Below are 20,125 nucleotides of genomic sequence, written 5' to 3'. Positions count from 1 at the left end.
CGAGACCTGCTCATAACTCCATCGACGAGCAAATGATACCGTTCACTGGCCGCTGTGAACACAGGCAATTTGTGCCTAACAAGCCAAATCCTGTAGTCCTTAAAAATTTTGTTCTCGCGGCCAGAGATAAATTAGTGATAGATTTTCACATATATGTAGGGAAGGGAACGGTATCAGATGGAGATATGGAGCAGTTCGGTCTTTTCAGAATTTTTAACAGAAGCTGAACGAATGAGACACGTCTTAGACAAATGCCCTAAAGTGATGTCTCTAGGTAAAGTTGTTATCGAAAAATAGCTAGAAAAGTTTTTTAATCGGTAAATTGTCATGTTACATTTCACGTGACATGTCTACATTTCAAACGCAGACTTTAGAAATATTTCTGACGAACAGCGTAAAAAATATTTTATTTAAATTCTTTTGGGCTATTAAATCACGGGCCCGAGAAGAAGTCGTATGTCCAAGGTCTTGTATGCACTCGAAATATAAGAAAACGAAGGGTTACGTCATCATCTTTGTGCAAAAAGAACAGGATGGGCACGACAATTACCTTCTAAACGAAAAAGGAGAAAAATACATAAAATAAAAGAAGATATTTATAAACGATGGACAAAACAAATGGACAATTTGGACACTTCCAAATAACTATATAGAAAACAGCACTCCAAGCAGTGTACATGAAGTATCATTTACCAAGGGACATCGACAAGATAAAATCAAGGACGTCAGGAAATGGCTCAATCCAATACCTTTAGTACCCAGCCACTATTGTAGAGCTTCCTCCAATAGAAAGTATGGTGTTCGGATTCAAGCTCGACAATGTAAACGAAGAAGATTATGAATTACACATAAATAAAAAGGAAGAAGGTCGTATTGCCAAGGGTGAAGCCAAAGAAAGTGCCAACAGCAAAAGAATGGTCATCACCATGGATTTTCAAAGTGTTTTGCTATGTCCGAAGATATTAGCGTCATCCGCATATTACAAACAAAAACTTCAACTTCACAACTTTACCATCCATCAGTTAAATGATGCAGATGTAATTCTTTATGCTTGGCATGAAGCAGATGGTAATATAACGGCCAATGAATTCACATCTTACAATTATTGACTATTTAAGAAAATTGTCCCACGAATACAAAGAAATTGTAATGATATCGGATGGTTGTAACTATCAAAATAGGAACAAGGTTCTTGGGAGTGCATTGAGCGATTTCGCAAAATCCTACAATAAAGTGATAAAACAGTTGTATCTAGAAAAATGGCACACAATGATAGAGGCAGACGCTGTGCATTCAACTTGACTTGGACTTGACCAAATAATGAATATATTGTTTAAGGAGACTTATTATTGTTCTAACTAATGTTGCCGTTGTAAATGAGGCAACTTCCTTAACTTGTAATTTCCCCAATAATAAAAAATAAAAAACTTTAGAACATTATTTTAAGCCGCCGATTTTCTCACCTTCCGATTACATTGCGAGAATGCATTTAGCTCGGCCTAGACAGCCATACAAAGTAAATTCTATACATTATGATTTCTTTTATATACTGATAATGATATCTTTTACATACTGGCACAATTCAACTCACCAGATTACAGGATTACTGAAAAACTTATCGATTGTTCAGTATTCCAATATTCATTTAACAAATAATGTCAAGGAATCGATTTTTGTTGATAATGCGATGCCTTCATTTTTCGGATAATAATGAAAACAGAGATTGATGATACATAATCGGTAGGCTTGACTTACTTAAAAAAAGTATGTCTTTCTGAATGTAAAACAACCTGTAAATACGACAACGCAGATTATTCATTAGAGCTTAACACACAATTATTAAAACATTTGTCAACCCCTGGTTTACATAAATATATATATATATAGATAACATAAGAAAATATGACAAAAACATATATTTTAAACATGTTAGGCACACAAGGTGTTCATTAACTTTAGACTAGTTTCACTGCAAGGAATATATCACAAGATTGTATGAACCAATTCTCATTAGTAACCACCCATTTTTCTTGGCGTTATCATATGAACATAAATGAAAGGATCTAGTTATTAAAAATAATATGGACTCTCAGTAAACAAGAAGTCCAGACACTTGGGATAACACACCACGGTATGGAGAGGTGCTTGGTGGGCATAGCCCGTAGAGGACAAAAAAACGAAATAAGTGGACAAGGCGACAAACAAGAATGTGTGATGTAAATTTACTAATAATCATAAATGCAGGACAGGAAGAAGAAACATTAGACAAATCAACTTCTTCGAAAGCTAGACGTAACGATCAACAAGATAGTTTGCTTAAATAAGCGCCAGTCCAACGCACACAACCGAGAGGAATGCAATCAGCTTGTATCATTGTAATCAGCAATATTACTAATCTTATCGCCTAAAGATCCTAACATAACCTTTTGAACCAACATGACATGGGTAGGTACTATACAACCTTGTAATTCCAAAGCAGTGACACAATATCGTCAGTCAGACATTATATCCACATTTATTTCACAAACTTGTATGAATAGATGCATTAGTCCGCTTCTGCTTCCTCTGTGTCGTCAACGCCATCCAGAACGAGTGGGATTATGTGAACATCTGATGCTGCCCTTCCTTTTCAATCATCTCCTGCACCAGCAACACTCCTTGAGAGTCACACTTCATAGCCACCTGAAAGTAAACAAAAAGCTCAAAGACTAGGATACTTACTAAGATATAATGTACCAAGATATCTCTAAGAAAGAAGTCATAATTCCAGGGAAATAGCCGCCAAAAGTAGAGTAGAATAATGATGAATGTCACAAATACATGACCTATTTTCTTAGACTAATATTCTTAGTTGATTAATCATGCACAAGAACAATGCTGTACGGCACATGCTGTTCATCGTTGTTCTCGTATAAAAATCTTATTCGCAAGAAAAACGCTATAAGGCACATACATGCTACGCTGTTCATCATTATTTTCCTACAGGAATTATTGCTTATTGATTTTTTAATTAAGGATTATTTTTATAATAAATTATTATTCAATTGTGTACCCTGTATGAATAACTACATCTTTGAAATAATAATTTTATTTGTTTTATTTATTCCTTAACATTTTGCAAATGTGCCATTCATCGTTGTTCGTTCACACTCTACAATTAACCAAACCTTAACAGTTTGGATACGCTATGGACAATCAGACAAAAATAATACACATTTTTTCAGTCGTAATTTTTTGTTTTCATTGAATTAAGAATACATAATATTACAGATGGTACATGCATAGTTAGTTTTTGTAAATTCATTAAGCTCTGCCTAATCCAAACCGTAATAGATTAAAAAAAAAATATTCTTGAATCTATAAAATATCTAAAATTATGTATAATCTATTGGCATAATTTTAGATATTTTGTAAATAGACGAATATTTTTAGAATTACGTATTTTGTCTTAGGCAGGTTTAATTGAATTTTAAAAATTAACCAACACCAAGGCCTGAACAAAAACGATGCATGAGTGCGAGTGAGAAAGTATTCGGCACCCTTACAATCTCTGCGAAACGCGCTAGAGGAAGATAAAAGGTCTACATATGTGTGAGCTAGTTTCCAAAAGTATCGCCGGCAAATCGGGGCGAAACGCTTCACATAGCGTCGATAACCTGCGAGCTCATGTTGCTAAAATTGTTATTTTTTGTGTTAAACATAAAGTCAGTGGTAAATATTTTTAGTTAATTAAGTAGAAAAGATGGTTCTGTGTGTTGTCTTAAAATGTGGTAGCCGTACTGATAAGCAAGAAGATGGTATTACGTTTCATAGGTAAGTTGATACATGTTCGTGATAATTTATTTGTATATTATTATATATTTTAATATCAGTGACCTAGTGTTTCTTTAACCCTCATCCCGCTAACGGCATCTAGAAGTGCCCATGATAGTTAAACCATTCACCGCTAAGGGCATCCAGAAGTGCCCATAAGTTTCTACCTCCGTATGTTCGTAATTCTGCGAGTAACACAGTCGAAATTTGTTTGAAAAACTAGCTGGGTTATTCCTTTACTGACATCTGTGATATTTTTCAATAATACTTTTTAAATAATTCGAAATCAAGCAAAGACACATACCCTGTCGATATTGGAGTAAAACAGATTTCCAATGATTGGTTTCAAAATTTACCGCTAGTTCCTTTGCGCAATTTGCGCAGGCGCGAATTGTGCAATATGATCTCATACATGAAATCGGCTAGTGCGGTGATAATTTTCAACAGTCGATTGCTTTCGTGTTGTGATTGATACATTTCAAAGTTTTTTACGGTTTTCTATAAAATTATTATTGATGCGCCATTCTGTTAATAATTAATTATGTGCGTTAATTCTTTAAATGAAAAGTGATTTTATGAATTAAATCAGTGGTTGTAAAGTGAAAACGAAATTATTAACACATAAATAATTTAAAATTCCTATAATAAATCTTTTGTACTGTATGGAAATACATACGAAAAATTGAGAATAGGTAAATAATAATCAGTAAAATATTTAAATTAAAATTAAAAACTGTAGATTTTCAAAATTCACGGCCACTCATTTTTATTTCAAGGAAAGTGATGATTAAAATTCTTCTCATTTCAGTCGAATAAAGAACTAAGATTAAAATTTAATATTATTGTGTAGTGAATTAAAACTTTAAATTTCCTCTAAACTGTTAAGTTATAATAGTATATTTAGTGTTTAAATAAAAATGTCTATCCCTGATGTTGAATGTTTGGATTCGGACTATGAGATGGAAAGTGATAATGAAGAAGCTGCGCTAGTAGAACATCCCGACGATGTTGACGAGCCTTCCAATATAGGCAGTGATGAAGGAGTGGCTGAACCGTCTACCAGTGCAGCACCAGACAGTTTACTCCAATCGTGGACTGCGGGTCCCTTCGTGCCGATCACATACGATTTTGATAGTTTCAACTCAGGCGTTAACCCTAGTGTACAGCTCAATGAAAATTCCACAGAAATGGAATTTTTTCGTCATTTTCTTAACAAAACAATAATGAATACCATAGTTAACCATACAAATAATTACCACAACCATATGCTCAACACACAGGCCCACACTCCGAATGCAAGGATCCATGCCTGGTATGATACATGCCCAGAAGAGATGTATGTTTTTTATGCTGTATCAATGTTGATGACAAGAAATCGCCATCTCACAATTGAAGAACATTGGAGTGCTGATCCATTATTAAATTCTAAAATATTTGGCCAAACTATGATAAGAGATCGGTATGAGTTGATTCTACAAATGCTACATTACTCTGATACCCAAATCCCTACTGGAGATCGTCTTTATAAAGTGCGCTCACTTCTTGACCACTGCAGAAAAATATTCAAAGAAACAATGCTACCAAACGAAAATCTCTGCATCGACGAAAGTATCATTGTTTTTAAAGGGAGATTAATATTCAAACAATTCATACCGTCAAAAAGACATAGGTTTGGAATCAAATTATTTGTGATTTGTGATGTGGAAACCGGTTATATTTTAGACTTTATTATTTATTGTGGTGTAGAAACCGAAATAAGTGATAGTGAACTTTTGGGAATATCTGGGGCTGTTGTCACCACTTTGATGAAGGATTATTTTGGTAAAGGGCATAAACTATTTTGTGATAATTGGTACAGCAGCCCAGAATTATTTCAGTTTCTACATAAAAAAAAGACAAATGCTTGCGGCACGGTACGTAAAACACGAAAGTCAATGCCAAAATTTGATAAACTGAAGAAAGGACAAGTAAAATCTCTTAACCGTGGCCCATTGCTCGTGTTAAAATAGCATGATAGGCGGGAAGTGCATATGATCAGTACCATGCACGATGACTCCATGGTACCGACAGATAAAATTAATAGGGCCACAGGACAACCCATTATAAAACCACAATGCGTTGTGGATTATAATAAAAATATGGGCACGGTAGACAAAGCTGACATGATGTTGAGCAGCCTCTCGTGTATGCGAAAGAGTCTTAAGTGGTATAAAAAGGTTGGATTCCACATCATAGATTTATTTTTATTAAATAGTAGCATTCTTTACAAAGTTATCACCGGTAAAAAAATTAGTTTAGCTGAATTTCAATTAAATGTAATCCGACAATTAATCGAAACATATGGCAGTGCCTCAAGACCATCGACATCACAAACTACTCGTGTAGTTAATAACCCAAAAAGAATTTTAAAAACAGAACTCCTAAGACATTTACCCCGTAAAATTCCTCCAACAGTAAATAAAACAAAACCATATCGAAGATGTCGTGTGTGTATTGCTTCAACTACTAAAGATAAAAAAAGAAAAATGACGAACATTATGTGTGAAGCATGTGATGTCGCTTTATGCTCTGTGCCCTGTTTTTATGACTACCATGACAAAATCAATTTTTGAAATATAGTTAAGCCATAAACATTAATTAGGTGTGACTGAAATATGAGACCAAGTTGTAAGGAAATAATATAACAATAACGATTGTGTGCGTTCTGTGTTGGTGTTAAAAAACGTGTGAACATTAATCATCGGCGCAAGTGTCTACCACTTATCCGGTATCATAGAGGCCACTTCACTCTGCGGTATGTACTCCAAGCGTGCTTTATTATGTATGACAGAATTTCTTAAAGCTCTGTTGCTTAATTTACGATCTTTTTGTTTATTTTCACATGCTGTAAAATTAAAAGGAATGTTTTATTATAGCTAGAGCCACTCAGTGGATTTTTAGGTACATTTTTAATGACGTTTCGGTATGATTTATGAATCGTAAAAATCGCAGCGCGCCCGAACAAGTACATGAGCGAAATTATGGCGCGATAAAGAGGTTAAAATAACTTAAATTATGGATATCTTTATCTAATGGTTGCATTTTGACCGCTTAAAAATACTATATAACGTAAAAAAAATAGAAAATTATATTTTAATTCTGAGCGTCTAGTGCGAGCACTTTGGGCGAGCACTAGCAAAATGGTCTATGGTCTCGAACATTGTAGACGAATGCGTTTGCTCACCCACAAACCAAACGCAAGGCACGCGGCTTCATTTAGCAATGCAACGGGTGGCGTCTAGATGTATCTATAGTCTAAGACCAACACTATTTTCAATTTGTAGTAATGAAAACATACATATGACTGAGAAAAAATTTTGTGTGCACTATTTATGTCAGATTTTAACAGCCTACCTCCACCCTTCGCCACTGAAGTAGATCGAAGTACAATTACAAACCTGGGAAGCCATCGAGGGCCCTCATGATGACCTGAAGGTGAGAGAACTTATAACGAAGGTTGACGACTTCGCCGACCTCGCAGAAAAAACTGCAACATGTCCGATATCAAGGAAACGAGACAAAATTATCATCAATGTTAATACTAATATATTCTATAGGGCGTCATCAATTTTTCACAAAACTAGATATTATAAACTCCAGAAACATCTCACTCCAGGCTTTTGAAGAATAGTGTCTGATAAAAACTACATTGGTACAGTAATATTAATATGTATAGTTTTTGGTTTTTATGTGTTGCAACTCGGATGCTGTCTTCGAGATCTAGCGATTTCTGTTCTTTGTTTTCAAAGGGAAAAGATATTGTACCCAGAGGTAGGTAGGTTATTTGCAAAAGGCAGCAGCATCTCAGTCATTTTCACACAATGACATATTAAATGGACAACTCACTTCATACCCGGCGCGCACGAGAAATTGTGCATGAAACATTCACAGATGTATAGGTAGATGTCACGTGACCATATGACATATCCGTTTCCATTATGCGATACAAGCTTCGAGAATTTATAGTAATATAACCTTTATTGTAATGGCGTATTAGTGTCATGACTCATTGCGTTAGAAACAGATTCTCGGTTACTTACGACTTCTCGGAGATTAGACGCAAGTGAGACAGCGCATCACAGGCGACTGTCCAATGGTTTCTGTCATTCAATTGCATTCATTAAAATGGCATTTTATAAATAATAAATAATACTAACACATGAAAAGTGATATCCCATCTTTCTTGGAGTGTTTAGTAGATTTTTTTTACAATTTTTAACTAGGCACATTGGCATTTTGTAACACAATAATAACGGTGGAGTCGAAACCTGACAGTCAGAAATTTTGTATGGGCAGACCCAGCGGTGTCGCCAGACCGCTTGCAAGCAGAATGTTCATTTGAGCGTAGGATACCGATATTAAAATATGAATTTCGCCATCCGGCAGACCCAACACAAAGTGAGTGTCATTTTATTTTCTAGATGATTCGTCCATATTAATGTCATTGTTTTCACATGACACGTACAACTTTAAAAGCTGGACAGATACATATTTCCAATATATAGTAGACGTCAATTTGCATTGTTTTGGGCAATCGAATTTTTACCTCATTCCCCGGTTCCTGAATTAGATGAATTAAAATATCTCTTACCTGAGGCCCAACTGTGGTAAAGGTGAAATGCGGATAGTCAGAAGATATTCGCATCTGGATGACCTCGGAAGACTTCTCCAGGTCGCTGAGCACGGCCAGCAGCTGTGGTCCTTTCACCAGCTGAGTGGCTTGCTCTGACACGTCCTCGTCTCCTTTGAAATACATCAACTCATTCGCTTCTTGCGTTTTTATTTCACAGTCTGTCACCACATCGTCACCGGTCAGAGGTTCCAACCTAAACAAACAAGATTTTCTTAGCATGTAGATTGGCATTTATATTCTTTTTTTTGAAAAGGGACTTTCGACTATTTATGCAAAATTTAAAAGCGCCAATATTGTCATAAAACTTTTACCAAACATTCCCGACCATATACCCCTCCAATTGTTAATGTCAAGACACATCACCAATAATTGTTTAGTTACAATTCAACCGCCGCCGCGTTTACAGTTTTCAATCATAAACTCATTGCATGTTTTTTCCAGAAAAAACTTTATGGCGACATATATACCATTGACTGTCCCACCCATGGCCCCCACATCCTAAGGCGGCCCCCCTACTTATCGGTTAAGTTAAAAGCAGTGTCACGCACTATATTAACGTTTTTCAAATTGTGTTTTAGGTCAAATTAAAGGTACTTTTAGTGCAAGAACGTAGTGGTCGCGCGGGGGCGGCGCGGCGGCGTCTTGCGAAACTCAAACGTATAACCGTGTGTAAAATGTTCGTAGACAGTGTGTTTTTTGGGGCATAATACACACGGTTATACGTTTGAGTTTCGCAAGACGCCGCCGCGCCGCGCCCGCCAATTGACTACGGCCGAGCACTAACAGTGTATTATTAGCGATTTTTATTACATCTACTTTAATCATGGAGTTGTCGAGTATCGACACACACTATTAAAAATTACATCGCACAATTATATGAATTAAAATGTTAATGTCCATGAACGATAATGGCGACTTTTTTTTAAAACTATGAACTCTAATTTATAATGTATATTTATCTCACTAATTTGATCAATCCACCAGGCCGGGCCCTCCAAAAGCCCGGGCCCCCAGGCTAGAGCCCTGTCAGTCCCCCTCTTATGGGGGCCATGGTCCCACCCGTAGATGATAGACTATCGGCATGGGAGGCGAACCTAGCATCTGAGGGCCTCGAAAATTGGGTAAAGCCAGAAGAGCATCATATCCCACCTGGAGCCAGTCTCAGAACAGACTGAGAACCATGGTAAGGCGCACCCGAGACATGGTGAAATGGGGGTTCTTTGATGACCAAACCAGCGAGTGAGGTGAAATGCAAAGCATGGAGCACCTATTTTCATGCAAGACTTGCCCGGTAAGCTACAACTTCGACGAGATCCTACAAGCCAAGGAAAATGGTGTTGCCTTTGGTAACTTCTGGAGCGACACATTGTAGCTAGTGAAGACCCGACACGACGAAGAAGATAAACTCATTAACAATTGGCAGAAACAAGTGCAGGGTGACTCGTCGCGAAAGCGATAAACATAACAAAAATCAAACCAAGTGTACGAATGCGTGATCCGGTATCCACCGGGAGCACTCCTGTAACCCAGCAGTCAATCATCAAAATATTAGTGCCTAGAATACATCCCTGTGTTCTCTATTCTCCACAAAACTACAGCTTCCTCAAATAATAGAGTCCAATCAAAAATATCGCCAAACATGATTCATTTTTGCCCAAATTTTGGATTGTATACTTTCCGTATAACCTCACTAATAATTGCACCAATGTAAGATAACTTATTTTCAGTTAAGTATATTGTTTCATATAATGTTGAATGTTTAAAACTTCTTGATATGTTCACACATGTAAATAAATTGAAATCTTTCTTGGTTAAATCATATGCCAAAGAATCGGTGAAGAAGACTTACAACAGGAAGAGAGGTCCCCCATTGCCCTTGTAGTACATCTTGAGACTGCAGTCCTCGGACGATCCGAAGATGTTGAGACATTCCGTTAGCACTGTCAGGTTGACTTTGAAGTCCACATTGTACTTCTCGGGCACTCGGTACTGGCTGAAGTTGGCCACAGAGATGTACGCGGAGGCCTGCACGCACTTGCTCTGCTCGGCCGTGAACTTGAGGCCTTGTTGCGAAGCACAGAACGTGGCCCACTGTAGAGGATTAAAAAAATAATTATTGTAGTGTTAATGGCATAAACCAGCGATTTCCAAACTGTGAGGCGCGGAGGGTATCAACGGTAGGCGCGAAAAGTTTAACACAATTAATGTAGCCACAGGCTTGAAGTTTGCAAATACATAGATTATAAAACGGCCGCTAGTTATAAACTACATAAAAAACAGTCCTATAAAAGGTTGTTTGCAAACCTGTCTGAAAATATGGAGACTAATTTTATAATAGCTCACTTCAATACTATTGTGAAGCACGCTGGCTATCTCGTGATAAAATGAAATAAAAGGGTCAAATCGTAATGTTGAAATTTGAGGCAAATTTGTTATAAATATAAATCAATGCAAGGACCACTAATGCTTTCACTGAATTAAAAAGACAAAGTGAAAGTATTCATAAAAAATGGAGCTTTGGAAAAAATAAGTTCGCCATGTTTCCACTTTTAAATGATAATAAAAATGATATACTTAAATGATAACTCCCGTATATAATTTAGGTACACATTAGTGCACCACACTGCCCTTAACCTCAGCGATAGGTAGGTGGGCCCGCCAAAGATCCTGGCCTGGCTGCCTGCTTCAGGATGTGGGGCCCATGATAGAATCCATTTGTCAACGAAGATGAATTTGGATTGAAATTGATTGTGCTAATGAACAAGCACATTCATCGCATGAAAAATAAATTAATTTAAAAATTCATATAATATAGGTAGTTAGTAAAACATTGTTTATTTTTATAATTATCTTTTTACATTTTTATTAAGTCGTATTCTTATTTTAACGGCCCACGTGCTCGTCGTAGGTCAAAATTTAGTTTTTATTGTATTTTCAAACCATGATCCTGGACACTCCTTAAACGTTGTAGATAATCTATTTATATAATTTGAAGCCTTATTATCCTTTATAGTTATTTTAAACATTTGATGACTGCATAAAGTATTTTTGTTACACGAAATAGTATTCTTTTAAACCTCGCGCTCTAATGTTTGAGAATATAGTCATATTTCGGTACATAACTGTGCAGTGGTGTTAAGATTTTTTACGTTTATTAATTTTTAAACGCATTTATGAAACCATTAGTATAATTTATTACGAGATAATTTTTGTAAAATATTCACGATAAAAAATTATATTGATAATCTCTGTGATCCCAAATTTGACAAGAATTAGGCATTTTATTATTCAAAAAATCGGCAAGATTAACACATTTGAAGATGATTCTAAAGATACTTATTATACGCTATGTCTTTGACTATTCAAGTGTGATAAACATCTTATGAATAATGATTGTTAGATAATAATAATTGACCTAAGAATAAGGTGATGTTTTTTTGAAATACGCCATTTCTTTTGTCATTCCCCAGTGGTTAAACTACAACATACGGCTGTAGCCATAAATTGACAAACTATAATTGAATTAGGGAGTAAAATGATATTGACGCGCGTGTTTGAACATGTACCGTTTAAAAAAAAATTTAAAAAAAATCGGTTAGGTACATGTTCAAACACGTGCGTTAACATAATTTTACTCCCTACTTTAATTATAGATTGTCAATTTATGGCTACGGCCGTATGTTGTAGCTTAACCACTAGGGAATGACAAAAGAAATGGCGTATTTCAAAAAAACACTACCTTATTCTTAGGTCAATAATTATTATAAAGCAATCATTATTCATAAGATGTTTATCACACTTGAATAGTCAAAGACATAGCTTACAATAAGTTTATTTAAAATCATCTTCAAATGTGTTAATCTTGCCGATTTTTTGAATAATAAAATGCCTAATTCTTGTCAAATTTGGGATCACAGAGATTATCAATATATTTTTTTATCGTGAATATTTTACAAAAATTATCTCGTAATAAATTATACTAAGGGTTTCATCAATGCGTTTAAAAATTAATAAACGTAAAAAATCTTAACACCACTGCACAGTTATGTACCGAAATATGACTATATTCTAAAACATTAGAGCGAGAGGTTTAAAAGAATACTATTTTATGTAACAAAAATACTTTATGCAGTCATCAAATGTTTAAAATAACTATAAAGGATAATAAGGCTTCAAAATTATATAAATAGATTATCTACAACGTTTAAGAAGTGTCCAGGATCATGGGTTGAAAATACAATAAAAACTCAATTTTGACCTTCGACGAGCATGTCCCCCCTTAATTATTGTTGTTTATTTAGTACAAATCTTGCAATCGAGTTTTAACTAACTTCCCGACTAGCTAGACATTTGAAACTTTTAGAATATATCAGAACACGATGCCAATGCATTCTTTTAATACTTTTAGCCATCTTTAAGTAGAATTGAATTCATTTTCAGTTAATTATGTTTTGTATGAAAAGTTATTTCGGAAGAAATCCGTAATCCAATCCACTATTATTAATTGCTAAGGGTCCGGAGTCCTAGCAACTAAATTATTAATATATACGTGCGTTACTATGGAAATCAATATAAAATATCAAAATGACATTTCAGTATTATTTCTATCAAGTACAAATTTTTTTGATCGTTTAAGATAGTCAAGTCAAGTTTATATCGTCGTTCCCTATTAAAAAAGTCGGATCTGCAAAATGCTATTTTTCAGTACGAGCAATCAAAGATGTTTCATCAAATATGCTTTGTGACCTATTGCTTGCCATAATGAATAAAAATACGGGTTATAGAGACTTTTCTAAACGTTTATAAAAACATTCGTCTGTCCGGTGAACATAGCAGCAACTGTCAGGTCCGACGCATCTTGCTCACCCACGACCAGCCAACAATGTCGGTTGGTAAGAACCGACATTGTTATTCAGACACTCTCGGTAGATCTGTCATCTTTAACTTGAGTAACTCGAAATTTTTCAAGCAAACGAAAAAAACTGTAATTGTGGTATAAATGTTTAACCCGATCGCCGCGGTTGGGACATCTGTTGTCTTATACATAAGCTCTTATACTGGGCGGATGTCGCACCAGTTGAGATCGAAAATTGAAATGTCGATAAAGTAGGAAATACTTCGCGCATAGTATTGATTTTTGTATTGAAAAATGCTCTGATTCGTGTTCGTACTGCCATCTCGATAGGTTTGTCAAAAATAATTTGTTTAAGTTCATACACACCATTTCTTTGAACCCCTTCGAACTATCGCAAAACACCGCCCGCCTGAACTCAATTTAAATATGAGCGCCTTTATATTACGCAAGCGCAGTAGCCAACTCCGCGTCAACACGAACGGACTTTGCGCCGATAGCGTTTATTTTTCGATCTTTATGATTGAAGTTTTGATACACTGTTTTTCGAGTGAAACTTATAATAACTATTACGATTTTGAACTGTGAAATTAAAAACTGACTATTTTGTGTGCGTTTAATTATTTTTGGCCGAGTCTAGCATTTATCGGTAAAAAAAAAAAACTTTTCTTTGATTCGATTTTACATGTATTACGATCATTATGTACGATTGTAAATTGTGAAATTAAAAACTGACTATAGTGTGTGCGTTAATTATTTGTGTTTGACTTGCGTTTATTGTTAAGTTCCGTATAAAAACTTTTTAAAACTGTTTATGCGTTTTTGGTTATAATTTATAAATAATATTTGTGGAAAAAACTTTACAATGGCGGAAGTGAATATTGGTCCGGGGGAAATCATGAATGAGGAATTGGACTCTGACTATGATATGTCTGAAGAGGAATTGGACCAAATCGAAAGTAATCATGACTCGGATACGGACTCAGACGAGCCAATTGCATTTTTACGTACTTGGAGAACCGGGCCACATATTCCAATAGTTCATGAATTCGATAACTTTCAATCCGGCGTAACATCAAACGTTCTCAGTGAAACCTCTTCTGAATGCCATTTTTTTGAACATTTTCTTAATAATAATATAATGTCGGAGATAGTGACACAAACGAACAATTTGTTTACACATGTTTACACTACAACTGACCTGGGACCGAAATCGCGGTCACATAACTGGACCGATACATCAGTGCTGGAACTATACACATTTTTTGCTGTCTCTTTGCTGATGACCAGAAATAAACATACTACGATCGAGGAGCATTGGAGCACCGATCCGTACCTCCATGCTGATATTTTTGGTAAAATTATGCCAAGAGATCGATACCAAATAATCCTGCAGATGCTCCATTTTTGTGATTCGAATGTGACCACCACAGATAGGCTGGTTAAAATACGTTTACTTCTGGAGCACACCCGCAAAATTTTTAGAGAGACAATGCTCCCGCACCAAAACTTGTGTATTGACGAAAGCATCATTGTTTTTAAGGGCAGGCTCATATTTAAACAATTTATCCCGTCAAAACGGCATCGTTTTGGAATAAAAATGTTTGTATTGTGCGATGTCATGACCGGCTATATAATTGATTTTATTATATATTGTGGCGATGGCACAGATATAGTGGACGACCAAAATTTGGGTATATCTGGTGCAGTGGTAACGACGCTATTAAATGACTATATCGGAAAAGGCCACACCTTATGGTGTGATAATTGGTATTCCAGTCCAGCTCATTTTAAATTCCTCCACGCTAATAAAACTAATGCTTGTGGCACGGTTAGGAAAAACCGGAAGGAGATGCCAAGCTTTAAAAGTTTAAAAAAGGGAGAAACGGAAGCCAAATCAAAAAGCCCATTATTGGCCCTTAAATGGCACGATAGGAGGGATGTCCATATGTTGACCACGCTTCATGATGACTCGTTTGGACCAACGGGAAAAACTAATTTTAGGACAGGGGACCCCATCATGAAGCCTAAGTGTGTGTTGGACTACAACAAAAATATGGGGACGGTGGACAAAGTGGATATGATGCTCAGTAGTCTTTCGTGCATGAGAAAGTCTATTAAGTGGTACAAGAAAGTGGCTTTCCACATAATTGACTTATATTTATTAAATGCTTATTATTTATTCAAATTTGTAACAGGTAGCAAAAAATCATTGGCCGAATATCAATTATGTGTGATTAAACAACTTGTGGAAAAATTTGGTGTAAAAACTGTACATCCCCATAAGCCCACAGCATCAACTAGTGACAATCCGGTACGTTTATTACCAAAATCCGCTACAGACCATTTGCCAGTGCACATTCCTCCAACACCCAAAAATGACAAGCCGCGCAGGAGATGCCATGTGTGTGGCAATTCAAAAAAGGCAAAAAAACTATACAAATTATCCCGTTTTATGTGTTCACCGTGCCAAGTCACGTTATGTTTAGATCCATGTTATAAAATTTACCATAGTTCAAAACATTTTTAAATTCGTGTTATCCTTTATTTTTTAAATGCAGTTAAGTTTTAAGTATTATTTTTAAAGTGTCACGGTATTGAATAATTAATGTGTTTTCTAATGGCAAAGGTTAAAATAAGTGACAGATTTACGAGTGTGAAGTTGTAACGCGATACCAAAAGAGGGTCGGCGCAGTGGTCCCGGCCGATTAGCTTCGGACAAAATGGTGGATTTGCGTATCGCTAAGTTTTTTGTATAGAGATATTTGTTCGAGTTTATATGATTGCACAAGGCCTTTATTGTTAGTGTCTCGACGCAAACTTAATGGATTTGGGGGTAATAAAAGTCAGACCGATAATTTTTAACTGATGTATTTATTACGGTACGGGTAATATTAACATTACGAAAATACGCACGCAGACAAAACTATTTTTGTTGGTGACGCTACGCGGGGATCGGGTTAAAGTGTTTAAATAACTTTTACGTAATAATCCGAAAATGACAAAAATTTCAGATCCGACTTTTTTAATAGGGATCGACGATATAATACATACGTTTGAAGACCAAAAGCCGTTTGTTCAAGCTGTTATTATGAATATTTTCAAAGTGTTTACATAAAATTTGTGAAAATGCTATGAAATTTTACATATAAATTTTGATTTAATACTTAATGTTCCATTGTTATAGTACAACTAACAACAAAATGGAAACATATATGACCGACGATATGATTCAACAGAAAATTTGAAAACGTTGTTTATAAAAAGTTCTTTTTATCTTGTAATTATTTCATTTTTGTATAAGTACATTCTTGACTATTTAAAAAGGTGTCTGTATTATTTAATGAAATAAAAGGGGGGAAGGCGACGAGATTAGTAGTAACATAGAAGTTTGGAAACCATTGAACAGTATTCTGGCATCAGAGAAATAAATTTATTTTTGTAATGGGATGTAATGGAAAAATGTCTAAAAATATAACCGAATATTTCAAAGCAATGAACATCCTACTTAAAATTGATCCTGATGAAAAATGGATGTAATTTTATTAGTATTTTTTATCTTCTAAAATTGGAATCAAGGCCTGAACAAAAAAGAACCATAAGTGCGAGTGAGTAAGCATTCAGCATGCTTATAACTCCGCATAATGCGTTAGAGTAAGGTAGAATTTCTAAGGCTGAATTATATTCTTTGTAAACGTCGCCAGTAAATATGGATTTAACTGATTACATTTATTTAAATACTGCGAGCTTGTGTTGCTGAAATTTATTGTTTTTGTGTTAAAAATAAAGTTGGTGGTATGCATTTTTAGTTATTTTAGTAGAAAATATGGTTAACTATGTGTTTAAATTTGGTAGTCGTACTGAGAAGCAACACGATGGTATAACGTTACATAGTTAAGTTCATAATAATAAAATCGAGGTTCTAGTGCATTTTGCTGAACGGCCAACCTTCCATGATAGTCCTAATTCTTCACTAAATACCAAATTTATCTTTAAAATGAGTGCTGAAAATTGAACAAATACGAGGGCATTGGTGACTAAGTTGAGTAAAATTTCAACTTAAATATGACAGAAATGTGAAACGGTTTGAAGCTAGGTTCGGTTTATTATTTTATGACAATCCGGCCATAAAACGCGCATGTCCTCAAATATTACTAATATACAGTTTCATTTACGTGACACGACTTTAATGCATTGAAAATAACATGATATTCTCTAACATGTATTTAAATTTCTCCACTCGAGAATCGCACCGCACCTACTTAGTCACACGCAGAAGCCTACCTCCCTTATATTAAACATTCAGCAGATAAGGTTTCATTCACAAATGATCATTTATTTCTATTCCCAAACAAATTATTGATAAGTTATGTTCAAAGGAGAGTAAAAATAGATTGCCATGATTGATCCTAAGCGGAACAAATAGTCCTCCACACAGGTTGGAGATTGTATTAAAACTTTTTCTACGAGGAACAATAATTGATACCCATTTATTATAGTCCAACCTTTGTTTTTATGAATATAATAATGACATTTAATACACCATGTCCATAGAATATACTCCAAGGTAGTTCAAATGCCTAAGAAACCTAGGTATATCCTTTCATACAAAGCAGTTAAATGTTTGAATCATGATCAATGCACACATGAAAACTGCCCATTTAATATACAGTGGAACTCGGTTATTACGATCTCGGACATAGCGAGACCTCGGATGTAATGAGGAGACATACGTTGACATTTTGGTTTATGATTTTCTCCATACGATATTCACTGTTATAAAGAGCAACTCATCGGATATACTGAGCTAAAATATGGTCAAAAATTTTCTTAAAACTGTTAATGTGTCAATCGTTTAAAAACATTTCGACCATAAGCAATAAAATACGACCTGACAGGAAGCCGCCGTGATCGCATTATGTTTATGACATTAGTGTCTAATTACCTACCTAATTGTTGAAATAAGTTAAAAAAATCCTAGGTTTGTGAAGTCAGTAGGTACAATAAACAACTTTTTTTGTAGTTTATGAATGCCATGCTTGTTTCGGGGATTTTTATGATGCTCAGATTTTTTATTTTCGACTTTTTGTGTTATGTGACCCTTCATTTGAAAATACCTATTCTCTGATATAATGAGTAACACTTATAACGAGCATATTCAGCCGGTCCCATCTTCCTCGTAATAACCAAGTTCGACTGTAATATAATTTTATATACTTACTGACCTCTTGAAAATTGATGGCCTTCAGAACAGAGCAGAGCATCTTCACATTGTCGAGAAGCGCAGTAAAAATGTATTCAGGACCTCCCAGAAATTCATCTTGCGTATCAAACACCATCTTGATGTTTTATAAATTAATTGTCTATTAATAGTATCTCTGATGTGACAAAAAAAAATTTTTTGCTTGTGGACACTTCGATTGTTTGTAAGACAAAAAAATCAGGACCAAGTAGTGATAGTGTTTTATTTAATTCTGAAGCAAATCATCAATTGCTTATATAGAATTCGTTATGGTATCATACTGGATCTGTGCAACACTCTGCTCCACACACTTCCCAAGCGCCCGCGCGATACTCAAGGAGAGCACATGTTTGCTTCCGACGCAGATATCAACACTTTGTATTGAAACGCAGGACACGGGCAGTAGTTTATCTTCCGAACAAGTCAGTAGATTTGGTCCGATTGTCCCTTGATTTCGGCTGCGATACGCAGGCTGTCTCCTAACAGTGATTGCGTCGGGTCTATTGATGATCTCGCACGCGCGTTCAAATATGCCGCCGAATGTTGAATAGAGCAGAAGGACATCGTCATCAGATACTGAAAAAAAAAACAATCCAAATTAAGTACTTGATAGTTTTATAAAAAAATTAGACAAGATTTTATTTTTAAGTTGGCTTCTAGCTAATTACCAGCATCAGGAAATTTGTATGTATGCAGTTGGCCGTATCACAATTCACTGTGAGATGTTATATCAGAAATGACTGAATAGTAAAGATCAAAACCGTAATAAAATGGAAAAACACAAGAAAATGGAGCTCTATATTACGACCGTACACCCTGGATAAACGTCAGATTTCTATAGTCAATACTTGAAAGCATCTAAGCGAGATTTTTTGAACATAGACAATCATCGAAAAAACCGCTATTATATGGCGAAAACGCTATTATAAGCGTAGACAATAAGTAAAAATATAAAAATCATTTACAATGTAAGTATAAAATTCAAACATTTTAAATTAATAAAATTCGCCGTTTTCAAAAATCAGTATAGCATAATAGAGTTCGCCAATGCATTTCATAAAATTTAAATAATTATAAAGTAACCTAAGACATTCGTGCACACACCAAAGCGAATTATTCGCCAATCAAGCTCGTATTGGCTTATGGGAAAGAGCACGCGACGTTCAGATTTCGGAAGGGAATTAAGTTATTATCTTACAAAGTTCAATATGGAGCGCTGCGATTGTTTGACGTTTCGGTATCGAGCATTCAAATAATATATCAATAATATTATATTATCATTGATACAATTATTTGCTCCGACACTGCCATCCATTCGCATTTACCACGTCAAAATAACCCGAAAAAAGCACCCGCATCGATATGGAAGGTCCGGTCAAAAGAGTCTCAAAAAATAGCCAAATATAAGACAAATTGATGGATTTCATTGTATCTTTTGATCCCCTGCGTGAATAAATGTTACGTTTGTTCATTAACAACAGGTAAGTAGGGAGCATTACAGCGGCATTGGCTTTTTTTGAGACTCTTTTGACCGGACCTTCCGTAC

The 20,125-nt window shown here is 35.3% G+C and overlaps 1 protein-coding gene across 1 annotated transcript; it reads right to left on the bottom strand.

Annotated features, from left to right (window-relative positions):
* Positions 1-2,598: 2,598 nt before the first annotated feature.
* Positions 2,599-18,676, bottom strand: LOC147079576 (cell cycle checkpoint protein RAD1-like). Its single transcript, XM_085961042.1, has 4 exons — positions 18,563-18,676; positions 10,335-10,576; positions 8,444-8,678; positions 2,599-2,682 (listed from the first exon to the last, which is right to left on the bottom strand). Exons 1-4 carry the CDS (start codon positions 18,674-18,676, stop codon positions 2,599-2,601), a joined length of 675 nt encoding a protein of 224 aa, XP_085817168.1.
* Positions 18,677-20,125: the final 1,449 nt, after the last annotated feature.

The sequence above is a fragment of the Rhyacophila brunnea genome, unplaced genomic scaffold (assembly GCF_057557595.1).
Source record: "Rhyacophila brunnea isolate RB1 unplaced genomic scaffold, BYU_Rbru_1.0 scaffold_1, whole genome shotgun sequence".
Lineage (NCBI taxonomy): Eukaryota > Metazoa > Arthropoda > Insecta > Trichoptera > Rhyacophilidae > Rhyacophila > Rhyacophila brunnea.
This window is presented reverse-complemented; position numbering and strand designations above follow the sequence as displayed.